General features: G+C 39.3%; 1 protein-coding gene across 1 annotated transcript in view; it reads right to left on the reverse strand.

Annotated features, from left to right (window-relative positions):
* Nucleotides 1-7,559, reverse strand: part of LOC109823894 (5-methylthioadenosine/S-adenosylhomocysteine deaminase-like) — an 18,630-nt gene extending 11,071 nt beyond the window's left edge. Inside the window, 7 exon segments of the mRNA XM_020390325.1 lie at nucleotide 1; nucleotides 3-69; nucleotides 1,026-1,182; nucleotides 2,788-2,931; nucleotides 3,322-3,471; nucleotides 4,468-4,626; nucleotides 7,391-7,559. The exon segment at nucleotide 1 is cut by the window's left edge and continues 81 nt beyond it. Of these exon segments, the coding sequence (XP_020245914.1) occupies nucleotide 1; nucleotides 3-69; nucleotides 1,026-1,182; nucleotides 2,788-2,931; nucleotides 3,322-3,471; nucleotides 4,468-4,626; nucleotides 7,391-7,495 (783 nt within the window). The 5' untranslated portion in view covers nucleotides 7,496-7,559.

The following is a 12,147-nucleotide window of genomic DNA, read 5'->3' on the forward strand; positions in this document are numbered from 1 at the left end:
GATTGGTTGTTCCAGTAATGTAGGCCTCCCGACCCTTGTTGATAAGGGAAGCTAGATACATCTCGTCAACTGTAAACAGAATATGCATTGTGAGAAAATACAAAGATATACAAAATTTCTAGCATACATTTGTCGAACGAGAAGAGAAAAATAGTTAACGTCATCAATTTCAAACAACAATGAGTAGTGGAAATGACTCAATGTATTAGGCTCATATTACTACATGATTGTATAAAGGAAATCATGCACGTCTCAAGGTTTAAGCAAACAGTTATTTAGCACTACGTTTCCATTGAAAAGTTGAAAACAATTTCTCTGAGGACCAACTGCACAAATCTCAGGTCAAATAATTTTCATAACTTCTGTCAGCAACTTTCTTTACAATATGAACATCCTAGATTTATATAAAATGATAGAGATGGTTAACTAAGTAAGAAGGAACTACACAAGAGTGCTAGTGAATAAAGAAAAAATAGAATTTCAAATTGAATCAAATTCAATCAGTCAAACCCTATCATCAGCCAAAATCTGAACTTAGAATGTGAACTCCATATAAGAAAGACTCAAACTAGGTAACAAAGTAAAATAAACAAATCATATAAAATTTAAGCAAGCTCGTCCTCCTCATCGAATAAGATAAATAGATAAGATTATAAACAAAAACAAATTTTCTTAAACCACTCCTGAATAAATGTAATCATATAAAACAAAATACAGCATCTCTAATTAAAAGTGTCCTCAATTGTTGTGGATATCTGCTCGATATTACTCATAGAAGCTTCTCTAACCTGTGATCTCTCACGATTTTTTTTTTTTTTTTTTTTTTTTTTTTTTTGATCTCCTCTAACCTGTGATCTCTCACGATTTTTTTTTTTTTTTTTTTTTTTTTTGAGCTGATCTCTCACGAAATTTAGGTCTCTACAAAAAAAGATTTCTTCGTTGAACAACTTTTTTCTTTCATATCCTACCCAACTATAATATAAATGGAATTCATTCAAACAGTCATTAAGGATGTTAGAACATACTGATGCTCATCCTATTATTAGATGGTGCTCCATCTGTACCGAGAGAGACACAAACACCAGCATCAAGCATTTCTTTTATAGGAGCAAATCCAAGCATGCGCATTGCAGATGCAGGACAATGGGAAATTTTTACACCAGCCTTTGCAAGAAAGTTAATCTGTAAAAGATACAGAAGCACCTACTTATGAGATATGGAGCATGATACTTCAAACTATACAATTGTTACCATCATGATTATGATGTTGTAGTATAAGGTATAGTTACTCAAGTTGCATATTTTCCCATCAAGTATAAGAGTTCCGAACTAAAAACCCATGAACTTACGCAACCATAATTTGGCAAGTAGAATTAGACCCTGATGAGGAAATGTAAATTGAAGAACAGTTTCAAGGACTTTGCATTATATTGTTTAAAATATCTAGATGGTCATATATCAATTATCATAAATGTGAACATTGCTCTGATTTGTTCCCAATGGTCTTCTCCAACACTTTCACATGGTGGTCAAGGACCTTATAACCGTCTTACCTGAATTCTATCATGGAGAAGCATACATTAGAAGGTTCTACTATGCAATTATCACTCTCATTTTAGAGCGCATTTCATTTCAAGAAAGACACATTTCAAAAAAGACATAATGTTATACCTACGAAGCTCTTCAAGGGAACCTTCAGGACTATAGCTCAGGTTCATTACCAACATCGTCCTACAATGTGTGGCACAGCATACAACAGAACTGTCACAGACATTAATGCCTTATTCGTACACCCCAAGTGAAGGAGCATTTACCATAGGATGTGCACAAGAACGTATCAACCTAACACTAGCCTAAAGTGCAAGGGATTAAATTCTGCATGCAGCTAAATGCTCGAAGGAACAAAGATTTATGCCACAGAATGATGTGGTGGGGGCACCTCTTGAATCTGCAGGAGCCACTATAGAATCCAGAGAGACCATCTATGGAATCAGATATTGTTTGGTGAAGAATTATGTTAGCAAAGATGTCGCTAGAGCAAACAGAGTATGTAACTACACCAAAATGAGTAATCCCACAAGACAAGTGCACAAAAAGGATCTCTGATATCTAATAGTTTCTATGAACTCAAGAACTAATTGTGCCAGTATTTTGACAGAGAAGTTATAAAGAGAACTCAAAAGTCAATTATTGCCAGTACCTATGGCAAAGGGTCTATACGTTCCTCCAATTAACAGCAGCTATAGCTTACCTTTGGTCCAACAACATTGCCAGTCCTCAGCAAAGACACCACTACCTCTCAAATACTATATCAACTGATCGACTATTTCCTCAACAGCCTATGTTGGGTTTAATTTGTAATTACTTTTCCTCTTTTGCCCTTGCTCTTTCTGGACCTATGTAATCATTAGTCCCATTTCTTGTTCCTCAATAAACTAAGGTAACCCTCTTGCTCTTTCTCTCAAAAGAGAAAAGGCATCCTAAAAAAGTCTCAGGAACCTCAATGAATTTGGTTGGAAGCAATTAAGAAGGATAAGAAAGTAGTTAACTCGAAGGAGGAAATGACCCATAATAGAACTCAACAGAAGAATGAGATTTATGTAGCTGGCCCCAATATCTGGGATAAAAAGGCTTTGTTGTTTATTGTTATTTTAAATAAAGTATTGGTATAATTAAGTAAAACTATGAGAGAAGTAGCAAAATGAATAAGGATAGAAAAGAAATACATCTATCAATAATGGCTTTTAAATTTATAATTTTATCATAAAATAATCTTTTTTAACTCACCTCAGCATCATTCACCCAGACAGAGTGAGCTGCCAATAAATTGCTCTGCAAAAGTCCCATTTTCTCCATGTATGTTACAGTACCATGGTCCACTCCCTTGGTTTTCATCACAACCTGATTTTCATAAGGGATTTCTGCAACATGCTAAATAAACTTAAAATTATAACCGACTAAAAGCACCAGAAATTAACTTCTACCATGGTAACCATTAAGACCATGAAGAACGAGAAGAAAATATAATTATTGATGACAGAATGACAAAGAGAATGATTTTCCAGCCTTGCATATCAATTTTATAAGTGATAGTAAGGATGAATATGAAAAAAAAAAGTTTTTGATAGTAAGGATGAATATGAAAAAAAAAAGTTTTTTGGAATTATTTTGGCGTGTACGTACTGCAAACAAATCAACATATAAACACACAACCCAAAAACTTATGAATGGTAGAAATTGACGAATTGAGACAGCTAAGAAGATTGCATAAGTATGATAATACTAGGTAGGATGTTTTTCAGCAGAGCTTTAGATGGATACCATGTGGATGCCTGTCTGTAAGTCCTTTGCTGCATTTCTTGTTTCCAACAGCAAATTGTCACTTGCATTCATTATTTGTCTTAATCCAAACCATACTCTGATTCGTCCATTTGCTGTATTATGATGTTTCTTATAAAGCTCCTTCTGGGACTGTAATCACAATACATCTTTAAGGTCATGCAATAAATAAGAGAAAACTATTCAAAAATAAGAGTTAATCTGCATCAAAAGATAGAGACAACTAGGACCAGCATCTATAATGGATATGACAAATATGCGATCAGTAATCTCAAACTTGCAGATATCATTTTAATCTTTACATATAAACCCAGAATGAGTGTATACACACGCACCTGCACAAGCACACGCACACGTGTCTGTGTGTGTATATATGTGTGTATATATACATATATCCATTAAGTAAACATGTTAATGCTGAAAATAATAGCGAAGTAAAAGGTTTCATTTTGGACAGATGGTAATTATGATTAGAAGGAAAACTTTAAATCATCTTCGGTTGTCAATTGTAGCCTACAAAATTGGCAATTTTTTAATTAATTTCAGAGTGAATCTTCCTTCACAAATGCATACATAGCCTTTATGTCACACGTTTTTCACAATTCAAGAAAGACTCTCTTTAATTTTTTTCTTGACTTTTAAGCGCACTGTATTTAGCAGAACATACTAAAGACAAAACAATCAAACTACAACACAGGTATATCTGAGCTAAATCCATGAAGATGTTCTGATCTGTGAAATTTTAATATCCTCCAGACAGGCTTTTCAACAACTTGTAAAACCTCACTTTAGAACCATAGACTGGAAGAATAAAGTTGATTTTTTTGCAACTAATATAGAAACATGTAATTTTCAACATTCAATCAGATATAACGTTCCTAGTAAACGATTTGATCATGTAATGGTTGAACATCACTGTAAAGTAGAGAAAACATGAATTAACTGAAATCAATTGAAAAAAAATATAAATGTTACTCAACAGAAAACCAAGAAATACAAAATAATATCATTATAAAATAACTACCACAATGAGCATGATCAACATGCATAAATTAGAAGAAAATGTAAATGATAGAGAAACCTCTCAGTATTTGCAGTTTAGAGAAAAAATAAGAAGTAGCATTTCACCTGGATACAGTACTCAGTAGAGTGAACCCTCCAATATGCCGGCAAGCCCTCGCCCGAATCCATGGTTGACTGTGTTAAACATGCACGCAGCCCCAATTGCTCAACAGCTCTTGCCATCCCGGCAACATGTTGCCCGCCTGCTTCAGCAAAGCAAGTTACCTGATTCAAGGGATGAGGATTACTTAAACACAAAAACTGTGCTTCTCATTCTAATAATCATATTTATAATGGGACAGCTTCAAGTTCAAGGAACTAACTAATGGAAATCAATATTCCAGAGACATTGCAACAAGCATAACTGGAAATGTTATGACTGCGAGATGTACGAGGTGTTCAAATAGAAAAGTAGAAGTTGCACCTACAAATTACAAAAAATGGAAACATTATACCCTACAATAGAACTTAGCCATTCATAAATTTTAACTCCTACACAAAAGCTACTCACGCTAGAAGTTTTCTGTTTCACAATTGTTTAGAACCAAAGGAGGGCCAATTCTGATCCGATTAAGAACTGAAAAGATCGACACATAGAAAAATCTGTCTACCCTTCCACATGATACCAAGTTGTATAGGAGCCCAACCAGCGTTCTTTTAAACCTTTACTACAGAGTTCTAAACTCCTACACAAAAGCTACTCACGTTAGAAGTTTTCTCTTTCACAATTGTTTAGAACCAAAGACCTAAAAACCACCTAAACAGGGCAAATTCTGACATGATTAAGAACTGCAAAGATCCACACAAAAAAAAATATCTGTCTACCCATCCATATGATACCAATTTGTATAGGAGCCCAATCAACATTCTTTTAAACCTTTTCTATAGTGTTTTTACTCAAAAGTTGAAAACTTTGTAACTCAAAATTCTCTTGCTTCCCTATTCAATTGTCGCTTGGGTAGAAACTCTTTCATCTATACCAACCCCCCCCCCAAAAAAAAAAGAACCCTTTTCTACTGAGTTCAAAAAGAAACCTTCCTATTCCCAATTGTGTACACTTGTAACGGAGCTTCCCCTCATCTATGAAGAAATTGGTAGAATATATGAAATAGAAACTGTGAGACCTCATCCCAAGCTACATGTATAAATACGGTTAGAAATATGGTAGTTACAAATAACAGAAAAAAGTTGATATCAGGAGCCCATAAGCCCGTGAGTGTTAGTGGGATTCATGAGACGCCCATTAGTGATCTTATCCCTTAATTAAATATGAAATGCTAATCCTAATATGAGGTCTATATCTTAGCTAAAGTTCTAATAGAATGCTAATCCTAGTATTGGTGGATTTCCTTTTAAATCTACAAATACAGTCAACTACATAATTTTATATTTATGCACTTAACAGTCTATTAATCTTATGTAATTCTCTCCTTCGTGTCCTATGGTCGAACTCATAATGTGCATTATATCTCCATACCCTCCTTAAAGTTTGTGCCATCACAAGTGCATACTCTATGGATTCAGCACCTCCAAGTTTTGGTGTGCAGTCTTTGCAGACAAGCCCAGATCAACTTCTAATTTGCACAAAAGCCCTTCATTAATTAAATTTATTTATAAAAGTTCTATCAATTTAGCCTAACCCCAATGATCTTATCTCTATGAAAACTCATCACTCCTGCCCCCTATGTCAAATTAAAACTTGAGATCCCTATTCAAAGTAAACGTCATCAACAAACATAAATAGACCATAGTTCACATATTTTATCTTCAGCTATGTGTGTATATATAACAATAATGTATAATTTCTTTGGCCGCTCAACTCTCTGTTGTCACCACCCTATCTCCTCTCCTCAAAAACTGAGCCAGCCAAAAAATTCTCCAACTCCATGTTCGGCTACAAAGCTAACATAAGTTACACAACCACCCATCTTTCCATATTTGCAACCAACATCTCTTCCCTTTTCCTTCTTTAGCAAAACAACCCTTTCATGCTTGAGCATGAATCTTGAAGATGAAAAAGAGAGATCGTGGAGCCATCGGACACAACGACGATATCGATGGAGAGGGACGCATGCATAAATACATCGGGAGGCCGGCAACAAGGAGGTGAGCAGCAATAGGCTTCATCAACAGATCTTCGCACGTGATGTCTAAACAAAAAGGGTATGGTGTCATTTTCCTACTACCATTGCCATTAATTCCATCTTTTATCATTTCATTTCAAAACGTTCCAATGATTTTCTATCAATCTATTGTTTCTTATGTCAAATATCATGAGGAAAATTAGGGTTCCGTACTTACTTTTTATGTATCGAAACATGCATGAATGAGTTAGAGATGTAATGCATGCATATGCAAGAAAGATGGGCACAACAGAACATTCGACAGAATGAATGATGGAGTGACAAGGTGACAACAACATGGATAAGCCGTCGACCGGTCCAACTGGCCGCTGCACTTCCCAGAGGTGCCTGGCAGGCCTGTGCAACGTCAGTGTGCATGGGTCAGTCTAACCAACCCCTAGACTGCTCGAGCACATGTTATTTTTATTATGGGGTTTTATAGTGTTTTTATGAGAAAACACTGACCCCAAGATTATTCATATACTTATTCTATTGATAGCACAGTATGTAATATCATGTATGATGACATACAAGCCCTAGAGACACGTTTGGGACGCACGACAGTGAACCACGGTTACATGGATAACATAGACAATGACGTGTTAGAGACTCAGTGATGACTGTATATGGCGAGGAGCAATAGTTATGGGAAGTCGGGAATGTATTTGACATGAAAATGATGGAAATAATGGAAAAGATAGATGACATAGAATTAAAAAAAGAGCGTAGTCCGGTGTAAAGTGTGGGGTGTTTAAGTTCAAATAACCCTACAAATGATAACGTCGGTTTTAATTGAACCTATTAATCAATAATCATGCATTATTGCAAGAAAACAAAGTTTAAAATCGAAAAAAAAAATTACTGACTCCAGATCGAATGAGCTCGATCCCACACAAGAGCGTAGATATGTACGAATCCTCCTCCGTCATGCTCGCTTCGTACGGCCAAATTCTCTCGTGCAGCCACGTCATCAGGTCCACGTCATCCGCTATCCCCCTCGCCAGCTGCTGGGACGTGTGCACGTGCGTATTCACAAACCCTAATTCACCCAAAATTACAATTGATTCCCGAATTCTCCATCAAATCGGCGATCGAATTCGAAAGGGAAGAGGATTTACCTGGAGGAATGAATCTTCCCTCGAGATCGGACGATCTTCGGCGATGTTGGAGTACTCGGCCGAGGACCTACTCGTGAGCGGCCGACGGCGGCGATGGTGATCGCCGGAGACGGTGATGGCGCCATTGAGGTATGACTCTGGAGTCGGGATCGACGGTGACGATCACTGCGTTGTGGAGGACGACGACGGTTGACTTCTTGCTGACGCTGCTGCGCTCTGCTTCCATTTTTTTTAATAATTATTTTAGGAATATTGTGAGGGAATATTTTTTGGTGCCTGGTTCGGTCCAATATTAAGCTAAATATTCACAAAACCCCTAAACTTTGAGGGGTTTTGCCTCTAACCCCTGAAACTTTATAAAATAGAGAAAGCATGGTGAACTTTCAAAACCTACTAGATCCCAAACAACAATACTAGAAAATCTCATACACGGGGTGAAGTTAATAATAAATAAAAAGTCTAAAAATGTGACATGATCCTATTTTCTCTCATATATTATCACTCTTTTCGTTAACCTGATTTATGAAGATTTTTCAACAGTTTGCGTCATTAATATTTTAGAAGTTTTCCTCTTAGTTATAAGGTTCGAGGGTCTTTACGGCTAAACCAAACTGTTCAAGAAACTTACTAAGAATATTTCATTGTGCATTATTAAATTAGTCTAATCAATTCATGAATTATTACATTTTATTTTAATCAATTTACCCAACTCAAGAACACCTCTACTCTGCCAGCTTAATTGCTGGGTTAGCTTGATTCGACTTTTCCCCATAAGAGCTTTCTCAAGCTCGTCGCTCTGGCCCTCGCCCTCCTCGCCGTCGCCACCTCCACCCAAGCTCCCAAGCCTCCCCCGAGTTCGTCGCCGCCTCCCCTCCTCGCTGTCGCCACCTCCGCCCAGGCTCCCAAGCCTCCCAAGCCCTTTTTTTTATCAGCACGAGAGTAGCAGACCATCCAAGCCTGCCTCGCCATTACACGAGAAATGCTCAAGCAACAAAAATAGTTGTCTGGGCCCACAGGCTGCCAGGGTGTGGTTAGTAAAAAAAAAATCTTCAACTTAAGCGGGTTTTATGATATTTATAAAGTTATGGGGGAATATCTGATAATCATCCAAAGCTAAGAGGGGTTTTCTGAGTGATGTACTACCCTGGCTTTCAGGTTGACGCTTTGCCCAAATCAAAACAAAACAGCAAAACCCCGATCCCAGTCAAGCAGACAAATTATCATCGTCTCTGAGATAGAAAAAAGTAAGATCTGAGATAACAATACTAAAGAGACATCCTCAAAAGGAATTCTTTTTTCCAGGGGAAGGCATCGCTCATGCTTCAAAATCAAGAACAATTATCATTAAATAAATAAGGGTAAATTTCAGAAAACCACCATGAACATTGGAGTCCTTTCACAAAACTGGCATAGACTATCCAAGACCCCAGATCAATTATTTTTTTCTATAAAAAATCCAAATTAGTGTGTGTTAGTTCTAATCTGCACAGTGTTAGTTCTATTCTGTAGCGTGCACTAGTAGAAAAGGAGGTTTTACCTACGGCAAAATAGCGACGGAAATTTCCGTCGCTATAAGTTCGTTTATAGCGACGGATAAATCCGTCGCTATTTATCCGTCGCTAAAATATGTTTAGCGACGGATTTTTTCATTTTAGCGACGGAATATAGCCGTCGCTAAAAATTTTTTGCCGAATATTTGTTTTCGTCGCTAAAATTATTTTAGCGACGGAATTTCCGTCGCTAAAAGTTTTTTAGTGACGGAAATTCCGTCGCTAAAAAACAAAATAGGGCAAAATTTTTGGGCGTGGCGCCCAAATTTTTTTGGGCAAGCCCAGCGCCCAAATAATTTAATATCCTCGTTCCCCCCCCCCCCCCGTCCGATTTCGACCCTTCTTCCTTATTTCCCCCCCCCCAACTGCTTCCGATCCCCCTCTTCGACAACTCGGCGTCGCTTGTGCTGAATCCCCCCCCGCCCTGGTCCGATTCCCGCCGCCCCCTCCTCATCCCCCCTCTGGTTCCGCGCACGCCCGCTGATCTGCTGCCGCCGCCGCCGTTTATCCTCCGCCGCCGCCCTCTCTCCCCCTCTCATCGACTCTCAAAGGTATTTACCCCTCAATCTCTCTCTAACTTTCTCTCCCCCCTTCAATCTCTCCTTCTCTCCTTGACTCTCTCTCTCGTCTCTCTATCTCTCTCTCTCTCTCGTCTCTCTCTCTCTCTCTCTCTCTCTCTCCGCTCTCTCTCTCTCTCTCTTCTCTCTCTCTCTCTCTCTCATCCGTCGGCCGACGCCGGCAGACGATCCGCGCCAACAGGTCGCCGACGGCGGCCGGCCGAGAGAGAGCCGGAGAGAGAATGAGAGATTGAAGGGGGGGAGATGCATTTGTTTTTTTTTTGGAAATTTTAATTTAATTTTTATCAATTATAGTTTAATTTTGATAAACAAAAATTATGCATAAAACCCAAACCCTAAATAAAAATTGTACATTAATCGAGGAAAATATATATAAAAAAAGTATATTTTAAATTAGTCGTTAGAGTTAGGTTTCAGTTTTAGGGTTTGGGTTAGGGTTAGGGTTAGGCAGAGGTGTTAGGGTTAGGGTTATGTTAAGGGTTAGAGGAGGGTTAGGTGAGGGTGGGGTGATGGTGAATGGTGAGGGTTAGGGTGATGGTTGGAGTTTTAGGCGAGGTTAGGGTTAGGGTTTGGGTGGTAGGGTTCAGGGTTAGAGGAGTTTAGGTGAGGTGGGGCGTCGATGGTTGATGGAAGTTAGGGATTAGGTGAGGATAGGGGGTGAGGGTGAGGGGTTAGGTTAGGTCGAGGGTGGTGAGGGTGAGGGTGATGTGAGTTTAGGGCTGAATGATAGGGTAGGCGTTAGGGAGGTGAGGGTGAAGGTGTGAGGGTTAGGGTTAGGTTGAGGGTGTGAGGGTGAGGGGTGGGGTGATGGTAGGGTTGAGGGTGAGTGAGGTGCAGGTTCGAGGTTATGGTTAGGTTTAGGTGAGGGTGAGGGTGAGGGTGGGGGTGAGGGTGAGGATAAGGGGTTAGCGTAACTATTATATCGCTAATTTCTCAGAAACTACACACACCGTACACTCATATTTTCGAGCCGTAGAATACCCCGTCCAATAAATACTATATATAATCTCTTTATTTACTTGTCACATACGCGTACAGGATCGTTGGCGGATACGAGGCCATCTTGTTCGGTCCTGTAGGCTGTCTAAAAATCACAATAGATAGTTGATCCCCATCAAACACCGATGATGGAAGTTACAATATGACGACTTCCAGAAGGCTACAATTTGAAGACTTTCACGTAGATCGCTGAAGGTTATAATCTGACGACCTTCACGACAACCGATGAGAGCTCTAGTTTAACAGCCTTCACAATCAACATCGAGAGTTACAATCTGACGACTCTTACATATCAAAGAGCTAAAGTAAAGATTACAAAACGACGATCTTTGCAACGTTCTGACAGAAAGAGACTACAAATCGACGGTCTCTTCAAATCAAACTGTGGAAGTCCTCCTCGCACACCAGCATCAAGACGCATCGCGTTCATAGCCACGAACGCAGCTCAATGCAGCTCCAAAAGTTGCAAACGCAGCTTAAATCGCCACTGGACGCAGCTCTATTCGCTGCCCGACGCAGCTCAACATCGCTGCACAACGCAGCTCAATATCGCTGCACAACGCAGCTCTATTCGTCGCCCGACGCTGCTCAACGCAGCTCCAAGCGCTGCCCAACGCAGTTCTATACTGCTGCCAAACGCAGCTTTCATCCGCTGCAAACGCAGCTTCCAATCACTGCGTTCAAGCTTCCAGACACTACGTTTGGACACAGAATTCATGCCGAAATGCAGGATCTGTGTTTGACTCGTTCAAACACGAGTTGAACGGTTTCAAAACCGTTTCCCACGATCTGAGGGGATCACAACTCCACTCAGGAGTGATTTAAGGGGCGGTTACATCGCATTAGCCCCACTTAGGAGCGAATTAAGGAGGTGGTTACACCCCTTAATCCCCTATAAATAACAACAAACTCAACAGAGTTAAGGATCGGATTTTTGATAATCAGATCAGGGCTGGATCTTTCGAGGCGGTCGGTTGGAACTTCTTGGCAGCGAAAAGAGGATCCTTCATCCTTCGGTTGGAGCTTTGGAGATCGGCAACAAGATCTTCTTCATCCTTGGCTTATAACCGACTTTCGGTTAAATCAACTCTTTCATAGAGTTTCAAACTCGTTCAGAGTTCTCCACAACGTCAAATCGTGAGGAGAAGACCACATTCCAGTGAGTATAGATATTCGGATCGTCAACGAGAAGCAAACTCGGCGCAAGCATTCGAGGGAGGCATCTCATCGCCACCGTGAAGAACCCAGAATTAAACAAAGGGGAGAATCCAGATCATTCTCCTCTCTTTTGTAATCAGGAAATCCAATTGTAACTAAGATTAAAGGAATACAAATCAATTTTCCTTCGTTTCTTTTACTGCAAAATTTTCCACAAACA

The sequence above is a fragment of the Asparagus officinalis genome, chromosome 9 (genome assembly GCF_001876935.1).
Source record: "Asparagus officinalis chromosome 9, Aspof.V1, whole genome shotgun sequence".
Classification (NCBI taxonomy): Eukaryota; Viridiplantae; Streptophyta; class Magnoliopsida; order Asparagales; family Asparagaceae; genus Asparagus; species Asparagus officinalis.